General features: G+C 31.4%; 1 protein-coding gene across 3 annotated transcripts; it reads left to right on the forward strand.

Annotated features, from left to right (window-relative positions):
- Positions 1–8,601: 8,601 nt before the first annotated feature.
- LOC110615522 (protein DENND6B) lies at positions 8,602–19,662 on the forward strand. 3 transcript variants are annotated; one of them, XM_021757406.2, is made up of 5 exons: positions 8,602–11,028; positions 11,163–11,355; positions 18,869–19,104; positions 19,182–19,225; positions 19,319–19,662. In XM_021757406.2, the coding sequence occupies exons 1-3, from the start codon at positions 9,419–9,421 to the stop codon at positions 19,088–19,090; spliced, it is 2,025 nt and encodes a 674-aa protein (XP_021613098.1). In that variant the 5' UTR covers positions 8,602–9,418; the 3' UTR covers positions 19,091–19,104; positions 19,182–19,225; positions 19,319–19,662. The 3 variants fall into 3 exon arrangements, with proteins under 3 accessions (XP_021613098.1, XP_021613097.1, XP_043812634.1); XM_021757405.2 differs by having other exon boundaries at positions 18,869–19,225; XM_043956699.1 differs by lacking the exons at positions 19,182–19,225; positions 19,319–19,662 and adding an exon at positions 13,987–15,032 and having other exon boundaries at positions 18,869–19,000.
- Positions 19,663–22,358: the final 2,696 nt, after the last annotated feature.

A 22,358-nucleotide genomic window follows, 5' to 3' on the forward strand; every position in this document is an offset into this window, starting at 1 on the left:
TTTGTATTTTATTACACATCTTTACATTTTATCATGTCCACTACTACTCTATTACATAAACATAACCATAGCCATAACCTGCTGACCTCCTGAACTATCTCTGACCCTGCAAACCTGAGGTTAGGGGAAAGGGATGAGCTATAAAGTCCAGTGAGCAGAACAGTAAAACAATTTATAAAGATATATCATCATGAAATGCATCACATCACAAGTAAATCACCTTAAGATGGTATTGTCACCAATAGCCCTCTACATATCCAATAAATGCCCGGCCCTCGACGGAGCTCCTTAGGTCTTCCTCTTAACATAACATAACATAGCATATCCAATATGCCAGGGGCAATTAGGCCACACCTGGTCTTTCTCTTACTTTGTGCCAGGGGCGATTAGGCCACACCTGGTCTTCTCATACTCTGTGCCAGGGGCGATTAGGCCACACCTGGTCTTTTCATCTCATATCATATCATATCGTATCATAATGAGGGCTAGAGGATCATCCAATAACCATCCACATCATCATCATCAAATTATGCAATGCAACATATTTGTGAATTCCAATGCAACATATTTGTGAATTCTAATGCAAACAACCTATTACATATCATGGTATTCATGATGCATGAACATGCTTAAAACATTTGATTTCTTCAATATAAAAAGAGTTATGTTCTACTCACCTCTGGGTGACGCTTACTAACTCTGGAGCAGCTAACTCACTGCTGGGGTCCTCGGTTCCTCAAGTCCGAACCTACACAGGTGGACTCAAATGAGGGACCAAACAACTCTAACATAACACTAAACATTTCCCCAAAAATCCCTCTAAAACACCTCAAAACATGCATGCAAAACAGGCAAAGGAAGGCTGGACAGGGCACCTTCGGCGGCACATTCGGCGGCCGAATGCTCCCACAGATCCGAAAGTCAGGCACTTTCAGAGGCAGGTTCGGCGGCCGAAAGTCTCCTCCAGAGACGAAAGCCAGGCACTTTTGGCGGCACCTTCGGCGGCCGAAAGTCCCTTCCAGAGCCGAAAGTCCATTTTCGGGGGCAAGGTTAGGCGGCCAAAGATTGCTTCCACAGGCAGGTTCGGAAGCCGAAACTACCTTCGATGACCGAACTTGAGTTCCCCAGCAAGGCAGAACCCGTTTTCGCCTCATGCAATCCGCCTCCAAAACCTCCCACACTCACATCCAACACTTCCAAAACATGCACAACTCATACAACAAGCATATAGGGGTCTCAAACTAGCCTAAACCCCCAACAAACATCACATAAATATGCATTAACATACTTAAACTCACATAAACCCTAACTTACACATCCAAACAACTCATGCATCAATAACCCCTTAACCCTTCATAAAACTTACTTAAAACATTGTAAAAGATGAGGATCTACACTTACCTCTTGAAGATCGAGGGTTGGTGCGACCCAAACTTGGAGATGTGGAGAATCCGAGCCCCGGAGATCTCCAAGCTTCAAAACTTCGTTTTAAACTTAAAACTCTTCAAAACAAAGGTAAAACTCATGAAAACTTGAGGGATTTGAAGAAAAAGCATAAAAACAACCAAAGGAGAGTATGAACTCACCTATGCCCGAAAAGAGAGAGAAAACTCGCCCATTTTCTAGACAATGGGCCTTTTATAAGTGGCCAGCCAAACTCCCTTTGGCGGCCAAATCTGCTCCCGCAACTCCCCCACGTTTGGAGGCCGAACTTGGGGTTCGGCTGCAGAAAAAGGAAGCCACTTTCAAAAGCCTAACGTGCCCCCTAAACAGCCCCATGTTAGGCAGCCGAACTTGAGATTCGGTGGCCGAACCTGGGTTCTTCCCTTCTTGGTCTTTTCTTTCAAAACTCAATTTCTTTCTCATTCAAAACCTTAAAATATTTAAAAATATTTTAGAAAAACCTTTATTTTACCCTTCTAGAAGGCTCCAACATCCGAAATATTCCGGATTCCAATGGAAATTCCGTCGGAAAGTTGGAATTCCGATGCCGGGGTCTAGCCGGGTATTACATTCTCTCCCCCTTAAGAACATTCGTCCCCGAATGTTCCTCAACAGGCACATGCATACACATAACATAAACATGAACACATAAACTCTAGCCTTAAAAGAAACACGGTTCTACTGGAGTAAGAACTCCCGGTCTCCCAGGCGCACTTCTCATACTAAGGTGATTCCAAGGGGCTTTCACCATCGGAATTTCCTTGTTCCTCTACTTTCTGACTTGTGCTGACCACCAACATAGTCGTAACCTAATTCGGTTTTAATAACATGACCATCCCAGTGTATAATGCCATAAGTCGAACAACTCATTTTTGTCAAATCTAGTCCACATTTCAAACATAACAAAGATAATATAAGTATTTAATTGACGTTAAATATTTACTGAAATATAATTACTCGTACCTGTTTATTCTGATTAATGCGATCTAATGGCCTTACAATGAAGATTGTCTACTAAACTGTAATATAAAATTAAAATTTATGTTTACCACCAAATACATTATATCATTAATAATTTCATAAAAAATATCAAATAATAACAACTATATTACTCCACATAAATTGTTAAATAAATATTTTCGAGTAACATTATGTTATAACTAGACCAGACTTTTTTTAACAAATCACAACATATAAATTTTTTTATATTAAAAAAATTATACAAATTCTCAAAATTTTCCATTCCCAATCTCAATACACCCTCCCTTTCAATCTCGCGATATTCTCATTACATTCTGTCCTACAATTTCTCAATTTCTCAATTTTACTAAAAAATTGAGTAGAGGGGTGGCGCCTCTTAAAGTGGCGCCAGGTTTACGTGTTGCTTGAAGACCGCATCCTAGCGCCACTTAAAGTGGCGTCAGAATGTGGTCTTCTAGCAGTCCCGAGATGTCTTCTAGAAGACGCCTCAAGACTTACATGCTACACCCGAGTCCTGGCGCCACTTTAAGTGGCGCCAAGTTGACAGACTGCAACCTCGCGCCATTTAAAGCAGCGCCAGGGTGCAGTCTTCTACTAGCCCCGAGGCGCCACACGCCTCGGGATTAACATGCATGTCCCAAGTATTGGCGCCATTTAAAGTGGCGCCAGGACTTGAGATTCTCTTCATGACAGAGATTCTCTGCCATGAAGAGAGTGAAGAGGGTCTGGCATCACTTAAAGTGGCGCCAGGACTTGGGACAGGCATATTAGTCCCGAGACTTTCTGGACTGTCTCTTCATGGTAGAGATTCTCTGCCATGAAGAGGGCCTGACGCCACGGTAAAATTATTAATTTTCAAATATTTTAATTTTTATAATATATATATATATATATATATAAATTAAATATTTAATTATTCTATTTTTTACGTATATTTATATGTATATATATACATAAATGCATGTCTATAAGCTCTTTATATTTATATTTTGTATTTATATTTTATTTTTAAAATATATATACATGTAAATTAAAATTTTATTTTGTCACTCTTGTCTTTTTGTTTGTCTCTTTATTGGCTTTTTTTTTTATCCATTCCACGTTTTCTTTTCGGATTTTGAATTGTTCTTGTTCTTCAGGAAAAAAAAAAATCTTTTTAATTTATTTATGTTGTAGTGTTTTTTATAATTATAATATTTCAAATTAATATTTCAAGATGAGACAATATTTTATAAGAAATAATCATAATTTAGTTACATAACAATATAGCTTATAAAATGAATAGACGTTTAAGCACTCACCTTTTTTTTTCTCCACAATTATCAAAATATCAAATATAATTTAATAGAGTGTGGTTCTTTTATTAAAAATTTAATATTTTACATATGTAAATTAAATTATAATTTTTAATATACTTTTAATATTTTTATACTTTTATAATTAATTACAATTAAATTAAATATATTTTTTTATTTTAAACCTTATTATTTAAGATCAATTATTTACATATTACATTTTATACATTTTAATCTAAACCCTAATTATAAATAATTATTAAATACAATTTTTACTAATAAATTTACAATAAAAATATTAATATTGAATATATGTAATACAACATAATAGACATTTTAAAATAAAAAAAAATATTACAAATTTAAAATACTAACAACTAATTACATACATTATAAATTATCTATTTATTTTTACATTTCTCGAATATGCGCCCTTCGCTTGAACGTTTAGCGGATTTAAATGTTCTTCTCCTTCTTTGTTCTAAATAATCATATATATTCGCTTCATAACTTGTACGGTTCACCTCCTCCTGAAATTAATAAGTCAGTGTGTATACTGTTAAAAATATACATGAAATTAGATATTAAGCTTAACTATATATGTACCTCTTAATCTTCTATTCTCTCTTTTACAGAATTCTTTTTGCGAAATGGGAAGACTGTATTGCAGACGCATCCAAGGTGCATAATCCAATTTTTCATAAATACGAAAATAATATTTGACTATATCAGAATAATAATTTTCTATTTCGGGTTTTGACAAAATAGAACTTAAAATCTTAAAATAACACAACGGAACAGTTTCAATCAAAACATCAACCATTTCTATATTCTACATATTATAGCCAGAACAAATTATTTCTTGCAAATAATAATTAAGCCATAAAACTTGTCGGAAAAAATTGTTTCGACAATCCATTCTTAATTCATAGATTTCTTTCCATATTTTTTTCACTCTATTTTTAGCTAACTTACCTCATAAAACTTTTGGAACAATGTAAATGTGTGCCATAAGTCATCTAAAATTTTGAATTGTTTTTTTTTTCAAGAGAAGGAGGAAGGGAAGAAAGAAGGAGGAAGGGAAGAAAGAAGTGAGAAGTGTGAAAATTAGTGGAATGTGGGACGGTGTTTATAGGGTGAGGCAGAGAGGCTAGCGCCTCTTTAAGAGGCGCCAACCTCTCTGCCTATTCACGAGGCGCCAGGCCTAACCTGACTCTCGGTGTTCAGGCCTAGGCCACACTTGATGCCTCTCTAAGAGGCGCTAGGACTTCTCCTGGCGCTTCTTTGAGAGGCGCTAGACGCTCTTTTCGGCTGCCACGTGGCAACCGAACCCCAAATTGATAAATAAAATTTTCCCGACCCCAAATCTCCAAATAAAAATTTCCCACCCCTAATTCAGCAAAAAGTCCGAGATAGTGTGATATGCGGAGAAGTGTGATATGATGAAATTTTATACAATTATTCATACTTTTTTTATATTACATCCGCCTATTTTGATTAATTCTTCTTAATTTTATTGGATTGTTATATTTAATTATAGAATTTTTAGTTTTAATCTATTATTCAATATTTCACTTAATTTTTAATATTTTTATAGATAAAAATAAGTTAAGAAATAAAGGAAACACTTTATATAGAAATTCAAAAAAAATTGGAAAGATTATGAAGAAACAGACAAAAATATGGAGTAACTCTGTGTTTTTACGTAAGAATTAGCTGCTTGCTTAGAGCTGCCAGCTTGCACCGCGTCCCACATCGGAAAATTACGGCAATTCCGAATTGTATATAATAGATAGCACGAAACTACTAAATAACTTGGATTAACCATTTTGAGCTAAGTAGAAACTGGATCCAAAAGTTATTTGGATCAATTTGGGCCGGGCTGTTTCAATTGGTATCAGAGCCACCCTAGGTCAGACAAATTGTGCGGAGCTAGTAGACCTGCGAGGAAAGGGCTACCCGTGAGAGACGAGGTGGAGCCGTCCGAGGTACTAGCGAACCACAATACCCAAGGGTCCGGTCCTGATTAGCAATTATATCCGATTCAGTTGCGACGAGAAGAGCTGCCCACTTTTGAACACATTTGCACGGTGAAAATCGCAAAAAACTCAAGAAGCAAGATTTGAAAATTTTAAAAGGAAAAATCTATACATCTAGAGTTTTTTTTTTTCTTCTCTTATTCTTTTGACTTGTTGTTCATAATTGTTTTAAGATGATTTTAGATAACTTCTCAATAGGATTTATTGTTGAATTCTTAAACATGAGCAACTAAATTCCTTTCCTAGGGAACTTGATGTAGCTTGATTATTTATTTTCTTTAATTTATTTGAATTGATTTTTTTTACTAATCTATTATTCAATTCTTGATATTAATGTTTTTGAGTACCTATGGATACTTGAATGATTTTATCTTGAAATTAATACTGGATGGAAAAGTTTTAGGATTGAATTTGAAATTGAGTATAACAGGAATATTAATTGAATTAGGGATGAAGATTTGACTGTAGAGTATTGAATAAAATAATCACAGTATTTGTAAAATTAATTAGAGGATTATTAGATTATTGGGAGATAGGTGGTAATGTTTAGTTAATTAATTTGGTCTTACTCAAAAGGGAGTGTCCATTATCTTAAGATTATTTGCTCTATATTTGGTAATTAAAATAGGATTGTCAACAAAATGAATTAATTGAAGTAGGTGCAAGTGAAATCAAGATACCTAATGCTTAATATTAATTGTTTTAAGAATTCTGCCTTATTAAGTGCTTAGTTTTATTTTCCTAGTTTATTTCAAGTTTACCATGATCTTTCACAATTAATAGTCTGAATAATAATTAAATTTATAAATATTTTGACACTTAATTTCCAGTCTCATATTATACTTTACCATCTCTTTATTGCTACACCATCTCTTTATTGCTACACTTGTAGATGTCGCATAATATACCGCCTATCATAATGTATAATATAATTTATTTAAATAGAACGAAGTATAATTAACGAATTAAATTAGTTAAATTATATTCTTATAAATTTTAAATAATTGACTAGTAATTAAAATATGTAATAATTATATATATACCTATAGCTACTAATAACAATTGTAAGTACATATACATATATCTATATATAATTATTTTAATAACTTATATTCTATTAGTATAATTCTATTAATATTGAGGTATTGTATATAGGGCAAATTTTAATTAACTAATTAAATTAGTTAAATTATATTATTATAAATATTTAATAATTAATTAATAATTAAAAAGTTAATAATTTTATATTATTATTATATATAAATAATAATAACCATTATATATATATATGATTATTTTAGTAATTTATATTCTAATAGTATAATTGATATTATATATATATATATATATAATCTATTTAAATAGAATAAATTATAATCAATTAACTAAATTGACTAAATAAAATAATAAAAAGTATTTAATAATTAAATAATATTATAATTATATATGTGTAATTTTATTAAAATTATATGATATATAAAATATATTATTGGAACTATATGTTAGAATTATAATATTACTATAAATTATATATATATATATATAAATTGGTTTATCGGTGCAGTTTCAGTACAATTATTAAATCAGAATCAGATCTAAATAGTTAAATAAATTCGTTTGATACGATTCAATTCCTACACTAGTATTTTTTTTATTTTAATTCGATTCAATATAATTATTCGATTTGATTTGAAATCCCTAAAAACCGTATAGACTTCTATTATTTAATATTTTGAGTTAAATAATATGCAACTTGCAAATTAGTTTGCTATTGTGTCAAATGACTTAATTTGAATTTATGTGAAAATGCACAAAATTTAAGTTTCATAAATTTGAATGTGTTTTTAACTATGACTTATTTGCAACATTAAGTGAAAAAGGGAATATAAATCACTTGCCATTTGGGTAGAAGATTTGACATTGAGATAATGGTAATAACAAAATGCCTAAATTATAAATCAAGAGAGAATGTTAACCTAAATATCCATTAAGCTTCACAAAAGAAAGGAATAAACTTTTTGTAATCAAACAGAAATGTCTACAAAGTGGGATTGGCTTTGGATTGATTAATACAAGGATAAATCATCCAATTGTTTTATTTGAAATTCTTCAAGGTTAAATTATTCAATTATTTATAATCAAAGAATTTTATAAAAATTTAATTTAATTATTTTTATGTAGTCATTTATTTAAAATAAAATAATTTAATTCTTTTTAAATTAAAGTAATAAAATCATACATAATTTTTTGAAAATTCATTTACTTTTTTTAAGATCAAATTAAAATTTTGAAGTTTTTTTTTAATTTATAATTTTAATTTGAAACAACTTAGTCAATCAATTGGTGTCTTTGTCCACAATATTGTTAACAAATTTCAATTAAAACAATTAAATTTCTACGATTTTTATTTTATTAATAAATTGGTCTCTTTATTTAATATTATCTTTAAATAATTAATATACTTTATATTTAAATAATTTTATCTTATTAAAACGTTATCTATCTATCATATCTTAAATTATTATAAATAATTGCCATTATATATATATATGTGTTAAAATAATTTCATTTTAATTTTTCATAATTTATATAATCTTATAAAGTAGAGGAAGTTAATAAATTTCAAAATATTAACATTTATTATTATTATTTCAAAAAAATATTTTTTATTAAATAATTTTAATATTTTTTTATAAAGAATAATTTTTAATAAAATGGTTGAACCATATCAATGGTTTTTCCTAAGAATTTTAATAAAAGCAACATATATTTTTTTTTGGAGATATCTCAGTTATTAATTTTATTAGCTCTTCATAGATCATAATATCATGAATTTTTTTTTTCAGAAAAAAGAGGAAGAAGAAATTGGATTTTCCTTGAAAAACCCACAAATTCACCCCTTTATGAAAAACAAAAACCCATAATAATTAGATAATTAAGCAAAATTAACTTAAACATTCATCATATGCTCTCGTAATTGCATAAACTCTTTGCAATTCATACAGTTCCTGTGGAAGCTCACCCAGATCTCTCTGCAATTCATACAGTTTCTGTGGAAGGTTACCGAGATCTCCGTTTTCTTCTCACTTCTTCTGTTCGAACCCCAACCCATTTATGTTTGGCTAATTGGGTATTCGTTTATGGCTGATCCAGAGGATTCATGCAATAACTGAATCTGGATTCTTCAGTTCTGGTAAGCTTCTGAAGATCTTCTTTCAAGATTCTGACTTTTGACAAGTTTTTTGTTGCATCGTTTGGGCATTGCTTGTTTAGTCCTTTAAGGAAAAGGGGAATAGAAAAGGGTATATGTAATTTGGATTCCGCTATTGTGGGTTGTATTGGTTTCTTAAATAAATTAACTTTGCCTGAGCTCAGAATGTTAGTTCAGCAACTAGTTTCGATAAATTCTTAGCATCGTTGCAGTGGCTGTAGAAGACATCCTTAGACATATTTCTGTGCTTCCCTTTGTGGGCTTTGATTTTCTCATTACGTTTGCTTAAGAGGAGTAATCCCAGAAGAAATTGACTGGAAAACTGCTGAATAGCCAAGGAGCGGTCCACTTATCATGTAAAAACCATGAAAATTATAGAGGAAATTGTGGTTGAAGAGAGGAGAATTGGCTTCTTGGATGGATGAGTTAAGGTGTTGAGTAACCCAGAAATGAGTCGATCTCCTTCATTTTCTGTTAAGCCAGAGCCTAATTTAAAACTTGATCCAGAAGCTTTGCAGCAATGGGTGGTGGCTTTTTGTATCATTAGATTTGACCTTGAACAAGGACAGCTCATTGAAGAGTGTTACCCACCTGGTCTTCTCACAAATGAAGAGGAACTTGATGTTGCTTTTAGTTCATTTCCAGATTCTATTTCCCAGAACCAGAACCGTTCAAGCATTCATGATTGCATATTTTTTTTCCGAATCCGAAGACGGAAGGCTTCTGAACAAAGCAATGTGAGCAATTCTGAGATAATAGAAATTGAAGATAAAGAAGCATCTTTAAAGTCCACAGAGGAGAAGTTGACTCAAAGAACAAAGATTAGGAAAAATGATGAAAGGTTGAACTATTTGTATGGTTATGTGTTTAACAGGCAAAGACATGATGAGAGGCTAAAGCGGGGTGGGGAGCAAAAATCTGTAGTGATATTATCTCATAATCCATTCTCTGGTGTGTTTAGGCCTTTGTTACAAATCATGGGTCCTTTATATTTTGACATAGGAAAGAAAGCTCTTGACCATATTGCTGCTTATGTTTCAACATGGCCTGCCCCTGTACCTGGTAAGCTAATGGAGCTTCCTATTGGGAATGCTATGCTTAAAGTTAACTTGCCACCTGCTCATAGCTTGCCCCTGGAAAATGGGACGATTGAAGAGTCTGCTTCTTCTATTGCTCCTTTTCCTCCAACAAATCAGTCAGTCCCACAGGGCCTTTTTCATGATTCTGACATTTTTGGTACATTCCGGGGAATTTTAATGCAACTTTGGGTGTTGTGGGAGTTGCTACTTATTGGTGAACCCATTCTTATCATAGGACCAACACCTCCCCAGTGCAGTGAAGCAGTTGCAAGTCTGGTAAGCTTGGTTGCACCACTGTTATTTAGCGTCGATTTTAGGCCTTATTTCACCATCCATGACCCTGAATTTGCTTATTTGAATTCGCTTCAAGAAGGAGACACTTTCCCTCCAATAGTTTTGGGAGTTACAAACTTGTTTTTCCTCAAATCACTTCGTAATATTCCCCACATTGTCTCAGTTGGAAGCCCTGCGCCAAATTCAAACAGGCTTCCAACAAAGAGGTTCTCTTCTGGCAGAATACCTGGAAGACCCGAGGGATTGGGTCTTCAGCAGCTTTCGTTGAAGAAGTTTTCTCCTTCAGGCTTGTTGAATGCTGTTAAATTAAAAAGAGATGGCCCGCTTTGCCTTATGACAGAACATAAGGAAGCCATCTGGAGCACTTATGCTGCAACAACTAAGCCAGACACTTCAATTTTGAATAGGCTTATTGATGCTGGGATGTCTCCAAGGGTTGAGGAGTCAATGTCAGTTGTCAATAATGAGATATTGCGACGGCATTTCTTGGAGCTCACCACCAATTTTTTGGCTCCCTTTGGCCCATACTTTAGAGCAACCACACCTTCAGAAGGATCTTCTCCATTTGCTGACCCTCCTCCTCTCCCTTCATTTAGCACTGATGAATTCTTAGCAAGCCTATCAGCCAGAGGTGTGGGGAAGTTCTTATCAAAGCGGATGAGATCTAATTGGTTGGACTTATACAGGTAATGGTTTTTTTAAACTGCTATTACTATTGCTTCTCCTTAATTTGTTAAATGCTTCTGATTCTTTCATTACAATTATGTCAATTCAAGTTCTAGAGATTTGTTATTAAGTTTTTGATTTCATCACTGTTCAGGCGGTTTCTAAAAGGACCCAACTTTATGCCATGGTTTCAAAGAAAGCGTGCTGTTGCTGAACAACAACAACACAGACTATGGAGGCAAGCAAGAATGAAGACCAACATACAACTATTTCTATCTAACATGTCTGAATTGGAGGTCGTTGATTCCTTCAATGCTATAGAGAGGCATCTCAATGGAGAAATTGAGGTAAATGATTTTTCATTTTTCCTTTTCACAACCACTTTTCTTTTTCAAATTATTCCTTCTTAATCTCACTTAAAAAATAAATAACCTATTCCATAATGGCAAATATCTAAATGAAGGCATTAATTTTGAACAAATCTTAACAGAGTGATCTCTGGCACTGAGAGAATATTGCATATAATTTTCTGAATCATGTTAAGCAGTTGTGTTCTGTTCATAGGAGTGGCCAAGAATAAGTTAATCATGGTTTTAGTATTATTTTGATGATTGATGCAAGTCTATAAGTTGCAAAATAAATTCCTTCTTATAATATATTTCAGAAAGGGTTGGGAACAATGGAGGGCTCTTTACAGTTCTGTACTGTAATTTATCTTTTTATTGTATTCTAGATCCCAAGCTTCTTCCTTTTGGTTCCTTCAATGTGTGCTTTAACATGCGATGCAACACTGATCCTAGCGATTGATTTCATCTTGCATATGAGCAAATTAAGACCAGTAGATACTAAGAGAAGGGCAGGATGATGGCTACTTATCATGCTTTGAAATAACCGCCGTTACGTTATGTAACGGGTTTTGGGGGGGCTGTTACCCGTTATCCCGTTATATAACGGCCCCTCCTGATTTGCAGGCGTAACGGCCATTACTAATAATTAAAATTCCTTTATATCCTTTATCTCTTGTTCCCTATTCTCATTTTCATTAGTTTCTACACTTTTCAGCAGCTTCAAAGACTATATTTTTTAAGTTTTCTCTTCCCTTTCTCTTTCAAATTTCAATCTTCCCTGCATATTTCTCATATAAACTTAGATTCATTATAAACTAATCTATTTCCAAGCTTATTTCTTCTAAAAAGTTAGTTAAATTTTATCTATTTTAGTTTTTAATTGTTGTTTTTTTTTTTCCTTTTTTTTTTGTAAGTTTTTGTGGATTAAAGTGTTAGTTTTGAGTTAAAATTGTACTTTGAGCTATTAGTTTACTCGATCTATAAAGATTATGTTGATTTTTCTTATTTTAAACTATATGATGTTTAATTTAAGTTAAATAATCTATATTTTATATATTTATGTTTATTATGTATTTCTATACATTGTTCTGAATTAAATCTAATCAATATCATTTTATTTATGAATTTTGCAAATTTTTTTAAAAAATTTGCGTAGCGCCAGGCCGTTACCGTTACGGCCGTTACAGGTCTGTTTCCGTTACCCGCAACCACGACCGCGAACGTGGCCGTAACCGTGATTTAAAACCATGCTACTTATTTAGTGTTGAGATCAGTAGATATTAAGAAAACTGCATGATTGTGTAACTCGATCGTCTTTTCATAGCCTTGATTTGTGGTTTTCATAAAGTCAGGTTATTTTCCCATAATTGGGAATGTTCTTGATTCCATCTTTTTCATTGTTTGCCGGTGATAAAGCTTTCATTTCTTATTAAATGTATCAGCAAATTTTTTCAGGATTTCTTTGTTTAAAAAAGACAATAGACAAGCTATTTGTTCCTGCACTATAGTAGGATGAACCTTTTTGGTGCTTCTATGCCACTTGATGGTTAAAATTGTTCCATATGCAGATTCTCATGAATGCTTGCACCCATTGTTATTAAATATTAGCCTTAGTTTATTGTCACTGCTGTGACATGAAGGATTCTTTGGGCTTATCTCCTCTATCCCCTGTTATATGAATGGGGGAAGAAACGCATAGATAACAACCATTATGCAATGATAATGGCCATCACTAAATTAAAGGACTTAAATCTTGGACCTTTATAAAGTACTACTCTTGAGGTGCTTTTACCTAATTTTATTCTCTTCTAATGTACTTCATGGTAAACAGTTGAATTTCTTATAGAACTATTATGATCTCAAAGATCCTAGTAGGTTGTGCTTACCCAATTTTAAATCCTAGCTCACAATGCTATATATATATATATATATATATATATATATGTATGCATACATATACACACACACACACACATATATTTTAAAGATCCTTCTTTTGGTTCACATGTCTAGGCAAAGTTTTTGTCACAATGTAGATGAATAATAGAGTTGCTGTTTCTATTGATTAGTATGCTTTTGGAATGTTTTACTATTCTCCTGATGTTTAGTTGGAATTATCAAAGGCATTTCTAAATGTTGGATTAGTTTTATAAAAGGTCTTTTCCCTATGCTTGTTTAGCCAAGCAAAAGCACAAGCTAGCAAACTGCTGTGGGCCTGTGGCCAGATATATCTATGGCTTTAGAATTGACGCCCAACAAATTGTAATCTCGATAAAATTAATGTGGACATCGAAGAAATCAAGAGGGTGAGATAAATGTCCTTGAGGACTAAGGAGATGGAGAGGCATCTCTTTCTATATTACTAGTGTCCCAATTAAGGTTTTTATGGTAGGATGGGGTCTCATTAGAAGAAAATAGAGCTAGATGCCTTATCTTGTGCATTGAATGTTGTTAACAGTTCTTCCCTTGTTTTGTCCTAAAGGATCACGGAGAAGCTTTATATGGGACATATCAAATGTTAAATGGTCTTTCTCTAGGATTGTTGTGTTGCAGGTTCTTAATTCTTGTTATCATAGTTATTAAGCACGCCTCATGCTCAAGGGTCACTAGGCTCTTACCCTAACATCTCAGGCGCTTAAGTGTGTGCCTTGTTCTAAGTGTGAGGCTCCAAGAAGACCACCTGTGTTTCCACCTTAGGCAGGTACTTCCATTAATTAAAAAAAGACCTCTGTGACTTGAGATTTGTGAATCTACCAGAATCTAATAGTAATGACTAAGGAGTTTCCGGACTTGGTATCACTAGTAATAACTAGTCGCTTTTATTCTCTCTCCTCATACATTGTTTTCAATATTCTCTTATTATCTTTCTCATCTTAACTGCTTTTTGTACTCCTTTATTTCTAGTTTATTTGAAAGAATAATGTTATATGAGTCATTTATTATATTATTATTGTGATGTTGCTTTTCTATTTTCCTTTAAAAAGACATGTATGGCATATAATCAAGAAATATATTGTCTGGAGGAAAGAAATATCGACATATAATTTAGCTCCTCTGTTTCTTGGTTATCTAAAATTGCTTTTTAATTAAATTCTATTTTTTGCGCATTACTTCATTCAAGTTTGTACCTTGCGCGTAGGCTCTAGGACCCCTTTGCGCCTTAGTGCGGCTTGAGCCTTTAATAACTATGAAGTATTGTTAAAGATTCAAATGGATATGCTATGGGCAAGCTCTAATTGGCTATTGTAATTTGCAATACTTCTCCTGATCAAGAAGGATGATGCACAAAGCCTTATTATATTTAGCGTCTGATACGTTTTGAATCTTATTCATTATTTTATTTTGTTCTGTTTGAAAGAAGGGTATAAGATATATGCATCTGGAATAACTTCTGCACTGATAATATTTTTTTGAACTTTTAAATGTGGGATGAAATTCTGTTTCCATTAGCTATAATAAAATGTATAGTAGCCACACTTTTAGATCGACTGAATATGTATATCCTTGAAGGAGAAATTTTGAAGTCTGAGTGATGATGCTGTGCTGGCATTAAGTTGCTCTTACTAGCATATCTTCTTCCCCTATAGATCTTGTGAAGCTTTGTATTTAGGTTTCAGTTTTGGCATGAGGAACATGTCAAAAAGCATACAGAGGAAGTGGCAAGGCATACTGAATGTGTAAGATGACTACTAACAAGACTTGCATCTTCATCTTATTAGATCTTATGGAGATTTATGGGGTTTCCTAGATTTCATTTATTTTATGTTGAACAATATATTGTTCTGCATGAAATTGTTAATGTGAAAACATTTTAGGTGTTTATATTTTTATTTAATAACTTAATATTTATTGTTAAATAAATTAAAGTTTATTCTTAAATTTAAGCAATTTAAAATTATAGTTCTTGGCATAATTATTTATATTAAACTTATTACACATTAGAATTTTTGATGATGATCAAAACTTAAAAAACTTTTGATTCTAAATTTAATGTGAAATAAGTGTTATTCGTAGTGACTTGTCCTTTCAATTGACACGATATGCCATTTCATCTTAACCAAATAGTCATTTCATCCAAAATGATGTGTTGTTTATATTGAAAAATGGAGAATAGAATAGATATTTAAAATCTAAAATTAGATATTTAGAGTTGAAACTAAATATCTAAAACCAGTGACAAGTGACAACTGAGAAAAGTAGAGCAACCTTAGCAGAAATTCTCTAACTCTCTCTTCTACATGAGAGAGATGATTTTATTCAATATATAGTTAAAATAAGGTTGATTGCATAGATTACAAGAGTTTATCAACTCCAACGAGTAAAGTAACAAGATATGGTGGAGGTATAGTAGAAATGTATCTAAAACAACTATCTAACCACTGCTACATTATATCAGCAAAAAGTACATTTTAAATACAAAATATCAGCAAAGATTCAAGTAACTAAGTATCTAGAAAAAAAAAATCTCATTTCAGCCAACACTCCTTGAGATTTTTTCTTGATACTCCAAACTCTTCAAACTTGAATTCAAATAATCTATTTCTGCAGGAACCAGCTTCAAAAAAATAATTCTTGTAACTGAAGTAAAAGAAATTTTGTTGTTGAAGACATGAGAAACGCCAACTTGCTTGGCTGGATTTTTCTTGGACCAAATGACTTGATTTGCTCTTGAGACAACAGCCACTTTTTTGGATTTGTCATTTGGAAATTTTACAGCTAATCTAATGTTCTTGGACGACTCCTTAATTTTATTGCATCAACCATCTACTTTTGAGACTTTAACATCACTAATAGCATTAGAAACAACAACATTGCAGTGCCCTTCTTCCATTCAACACTAGCAGAATCAATTTTCTGAATTGAAATCTTTTGTTTACCTTTATCAACTTCAAAATTGACATCACCCAAATTTAAAACAAAGCAATTGTTTTCTAATCTAACTTTAACAACTTTACAGACATGTGAATCATAAATAGAACATAAATCTCTTTTAAATACTACAGAATGTCCCTTTTTAATCATTTGAGCAACATTAAGAAGATTTTGATCAAGATTTAGAATAAACAAAACACCTAAAATGAGTTTCATACCTTTCTTTGTCTGAAGAGAAATTGAACCCTTTCCTTCAGCTTGAACAATTTCTCCATTTCCCATTCTAATTTTTGACAGATCCATCCAAAGAGTGGAAAAAACTTGCATCATTTGCTATGTGATTTATACAGCCACTGTCAACATTCCAAATATATTTCTTTAGCGACTCATACATTTGGAATGCAACAAATAAAAACTCTCCAGCTTCTCGATCTTCATTGAAATTAGCTTACTGTGCAGATTGTTGTTGTCTTTTATTCTGCTTTGCTTTGCAAAATTTTTCAATGTGACCTTCCTTTTTGCAGAAATTGCATTAAGCTTTTTTTCAGCATCTATCCTCAGTGTGATTCGTCTTCCCACAAGTGCCACAAGATGGAAAATTTCTTTTTCCATAACCATCTTCGTTTTCTGCTTCATCCTTTGTGTTTGATTAAGCTTTTCCTTTGTTCTCCCTATCTCTCGAGAATTTTTCAGCATCCAACACTTTCTTCCCATTTTGTTTTGCAATAAATGCCTCCTCAAAAGCATCTTCTTATCTAAAATACCTCCTTTGCTCAGTAGCTTGCAAAAAAATTTATGAATTCAGGTAGGGTAATCTTGCTCAGATCTTTAGAGTCTTCCAAAAATGAGATTTTAAACTCAAATCTCTCTGGCAAGTTCACAAAAACCTTCCCCACAACTCTTTTATCTGTTAAATCTTTACCCAACAACCTAATTTTGTTGACCACAACCATCAATCTATCTGTATACTCTTTCAGAATTTCAAATACTTTTATTTTTAGAACTTCAAGCTTCTTTCTCAAGTTGAGAACACTCATTTGCCTTGAGCTTTCACTTCCTTAGAACTCTTCCTTAAGTCTGTACCAAGCTTCTTTTGCAGATTTACAAGTTATTTACAAGTCATAATTCTTGTGAAAATCACATTAGAGATAGAGGCACGAAGACATGATAGAGCCTTGAACCCTTTAGCACACTCTTCACTATGAGCTTTAATCAAAGCAACAATAGGATTATCTTTTTAGGGAGCTGGTTCTCTACTAGTTTCAGGAACCTTCCACAAATCAAAAGTTTTGAGATAAGTCTTCATCTTCACAACCTATATCGCATAGCCTTCTCCAGAAAATACACGTGGGGAAGGAGCAGAATATCCACTAGAAGCTATCACTCGTCACTCTAGTGTTTAAAAGTTTTTTTAGTGAAGAGATTCTCACTTCTTTTCTCTCTTTTATAGGCCCTTAAAGAATATAAGGTGCTCTGATACCACTCTTGAAAAATGGAGAAGAATATATATCTAAAATCGAAATTAGATATTAAAATTGAAATTAAATATCTAAAACTAATGACAGAACTGAGAAACCGTAATTTTAGCTGAAATTCTCTCTCTCCTCTATCTAAGGGATATGGTTTCATTCAGTATATAACCAAAATAAAGTTAATTACACATATTACAAGAGAGTTTATCAACTCGAACAAGTAAAGTAACAATACATGGTGGAATTATGGTACAAGTATACCTAAAACAGCTACCTAACCACTGCTACATTATATCAGCAAAAATTACATTTTAAATACAAAATATCAGCAAAGATTCAAGTAACTAAGTATCCAAAAAAGTCTCATTTCAGCCAACAGTTTGGTCATCACGGGAGTATCATATGCGTCTGGACACAAAACCTTTTCATTACTGAGATTTTTTTTTAAGGCTAGGAAATTTTAAAAATTCAGAATTTTTCTTTTTAAAAAATATTTGGTGACTTTAAATTAAATTCTGGGCACTTTATATATTGTATAATTTGTTTTTTGAAAAATAAATAAATTTTATTGTTAATTATAAAAATTGAATAAAATTGTCTAAAGATTTATTTTAATTAATTAATTTATTTTTGAGTCACTATAATGCCTTGCAAATTATTTGTTTTGTGTAAGTAGAATTTTTTTATTAGCACTATTTTTGTATTGTGATATAAAAAATTATGACAATATCTATGAGAACAACAAAAAGGATTCACTCTATAACAATGATTTAGAGTGATTGAGATAATTAATGATTTGGTTAATCTATCCATGGATAACCGCATGATATGATTTCCATTCATAGTGTTAGGGTCCCAGAATCCCAGGGATCAAAACTGTAATTTTTCAACACACAGTGCCTTGATATTTTTTGAATATGGGAGGTTGAAGTTCCTTAGCAATGTCTCTGTTCTTGCAAGTGTTTCCAGCTCATTTTGTAGAATTGAGACCAGCAGTATTTATCTGAGTGGAAATTTTTAGTGCCCTTTGAACTATTTATGCACTTTGTGTCCAAATTCCATGCTTAATTCACCGGTACCGATGTAATGCATCATAATTATTACATTTCTTTATTTTCATATGAATGGATATAGTGAAATTTTAATCTTTTCATAAACACAATCTTCAGCTCCAGCAGTCTGGAAGGGCTAGTGCAGACTCTGCTTCAAATTGCCAAAAACTGAAGAAAGATCTCCAAGCAATATTCAATGTTCTCCCCAAAGACATGCAGCAGCTTCTGCTCATGAACCCAGAGAGAGCAGCCCTTCTACAAGGAATTCCAGAACCAACAAAACTTCCAGGATACCCATCATTAGAAGTTGGGGTTGCACCTTCCACTTCACCCACATAGCATGTAAAGCATGGGTATGAATATGTTGGACCTTGTGCTATATGCTGAAGGATGACACAGTTTGTAACAATTATGTGTCCTTCAATCACAGGATTGGAGATGATTTCTTCACTTTTGGCATAATTCTTCCCCTTGGTGAGACTCGTATAATCTTACAATATCTATATCCTGCCTTGCTAGTTTCTCTCAATTTACTGAACGTTTTCCTTGTTTCAACTTCCATTCCAGATCCGTGAGAATTTTGTGCCTTCCCCAAAGAGCTCTTGAGATCCTTTATTATTTTGCAATCCCACAAACAAATGGGATTGTTGTTCCAAGCTTGTGGGAGATAGGTCTTTGGAATCTAATGAAAAAAGAGGACTCATGTTGTTTTTGTTCTAAATTTGTCCGTAAGTTGTCCATCTATCATCTGTGTAATCACTTGGGACGGAGTTCCCACCTGTAGATTTTATACTTTCAACTGTTTTTAGTCCCTTGCACTTGCATTCCTGAATGTTTATTGCCAAAGGAAATATTGGTCATTATTTTTTTGTCACCCCTCAATAGTAAGAGAATTTTTAGGGACACAAGAAGCTTACAGAGCATCTACAGCCAAATTCATCAAACACTCCACTATCTAGGCCAGCCGTCCCCTTTTTTTTTTTTTTTTTCTTTTAAATCCTTTGATTTATTTATTTATTTATTTACTTACACAACTGGGGAAGGGGATGATAACTCATGGGATTTGAATTTTGCACCCACTGTTAGATTAACATCACCAGGTAGCCAAGTCCTTAATGTTAAAAACTTGTATTGCTATTCAAGTATGAACTTGTCTTCCATTTATGTTTTGTTGAAAAATCAGTTTCCTGCTGATAGTGAAAGGAAGTTCCATATTTATATTGAAGTTTTATCTCTTGGACAAACTGTCAAACCTGCAAAATGAGAATAATGGCTGAGGCTGAAGCTGATACTGTTGAATTTTTCTGATGTGGAATATCTTATAATGTCTAACAACTCTCTTTCATTAGATCATACAATAATTTTTTTTCCCTCTTTATATGAATGATGTAAGAAACACTATTTATGAGCTCACATAATAATATTAACAGAGTGAACAAATAGTAAGGAGAATCCTATTTTGATAAAACTTTTTTTTTTAGTAAATTTAGGTCTCAAATAGCTTTTGTTAAAGTCATGTTAAGTAATAGTCATTAACTGTTTGAACGGCTGATAACTGCTTTTGTCTTGTTATACGAATAAGATTTAAAAGATATTACCACTAATTACATGAATTTTAAAGATATTTCCATATATTCTAAGTCCAGGAGACTTCAGAAACTGGAGACAATCTCGACTTCTTTATTAAGATCAGAGGAAGAAAAAAAGGGGTCATAAAACAAGAAGTTGGTTTAAATATCTCTGCTAAGTTGTTAGTAATTTTAGTGATGGCAAGTCAGAATACCAAGAAAATTAAAATTAGAAAGGAAAAGAAAAATTTGAAACAGAAAGGAAGGGATGCATTGCGTGCAGCTTAGAAGAAGCCAAAGGCTTCATTGTGCGCTGTGGCGCGTTTTAGCCACAACTAGCAATGGAAATTTGGCCACGTCTTCCTTTCCCACACCAATACAAATTTCTCCATCCTCTTTGCATCGCTCTTATGGCGCGTCATCACCACTGCACTTTCGGCTCCGAGATTTTACAATATCACCATTATCAACACTCTATATTATATTAAATTAATATATAATTATTAAATATCGTCTTTATTATATATATTATTTGTAGTACATTATAATTATTTATAAAATAAATAAATATTTAGGATATTTATTTTTATCTATTAATTTAATAATTCATTTTATATAAACAAATATTTAACCAAACAATGAACTCCATTCAATTTATAATATATAAGCCTATTCAACAGAAAAAAATTACAATTTTATATTTAATTATGATTATAATTAAAATTTTTAATTTTAAATAAAAAGTCTCAATTTTTAAATTTATTAAAATTATAATTAATTTCTAAGATAAATTTTTTAAATTAAATAGAAAATTAAAATTTTGTCATTCAAAATATGATTAAACACAAAGTTGTAACATTTTTTAATTAATGGCTGTAATATATATTTATAGTTTAAAGCATATTTGTAACTTTTAAAAATATAAGCTCTTTTCTTATTATTATTTCTCCTGAAATTAAACTTTTATGAGTTTTTGAAATAGTTACATAACTTTGAAGCTGAGTTAAATTTTTAATTATTAACCGTGGTTTGTAAAAAATAATTTATATTTAAAAAATATTTTTTAATGAGATAATTTATTTTTTATTATTTAATTTTAATTTAAAAATATAAATTTAATAATAAATTTATAAATAAAAATTTAAAGATGACTTTTTTTTATTATTTAAATTTTTTAAATATTCAAACACTATAAAATATATAAAAAATTTTTTTAAAAAATATTTTCTATAAAATAAATAGAGTCCTAGTATTAAAAATTGATTTTATCTCAATATATATTATACACTTTATTTTTATCAATAACTTACAATATGACAATTCTCTTGAGCCAATTTACTATTTAAAGAAAAAAATAATTTACATTTAATTTAAAATTTTATATTTAATAATCTTTTATTCTCTCTTGTTTCTTCTTTTTTTTTTTTAAAATAAGAAAGGTCTCTTTCTTTCAAACTGCTTTTCAAAATAATTAAAAGATTTTTTTTTTTTAATTTTTGTTCAAAAGTAAACTTCAAACAATATTCTTTCAAAATTAAAAATTTCTTTTATTTAAGAAAAAAGAAATAAATGAAGGATTGTAAAGAGTATTTTTTTTTCCCTTTATTAATTTCTTTATTTGAGTTGGATAAAAAAATAAAAATAAAATAATAATTTTATTTTAATAAAAAATTGAAAATAAAAAAGTAAAAAAATGATAAATTTTCAATTTAAAAAAATGGCAAAATAACTCAAATTTTACCACTTTTATCGTTATACTCTAAATTTTTAATTTTTTAAATAATTGTACCTGTCATTTTTTAATACAACAGAAAGTTCAAAATTTAAATATAATTAATGGATTATATAATTAAAAATAACTTTTTCATTTCTCACCATATTCGAAATCTCTCTCATTTTTTACATTGTTAAAGATATATTAAGATGAAAAAAAAATTGAAAATTAACTTATTTGAATTTTAATTATATTATTAATACTTTAACCCGTCTAAAATTTAATGATGAATTAATCTAAACTTTTCAAATTAACTACAAATTTA

Source organism: Manihot esculenta, chromosome 5 (genome assembly GCF_001659605.2).
Source record: "Manihot esculenta cultivar AM560-2 chromosome 5, M.esculenta_v8, whole genome shotgun sequence".
Lineage (NCBI taxonomy): Eukaryota > Viridiplantae > Streptophyta > Magnoliopsida > Malpighiales > Euphorbiaceae > Manihot > Manihot esculenta.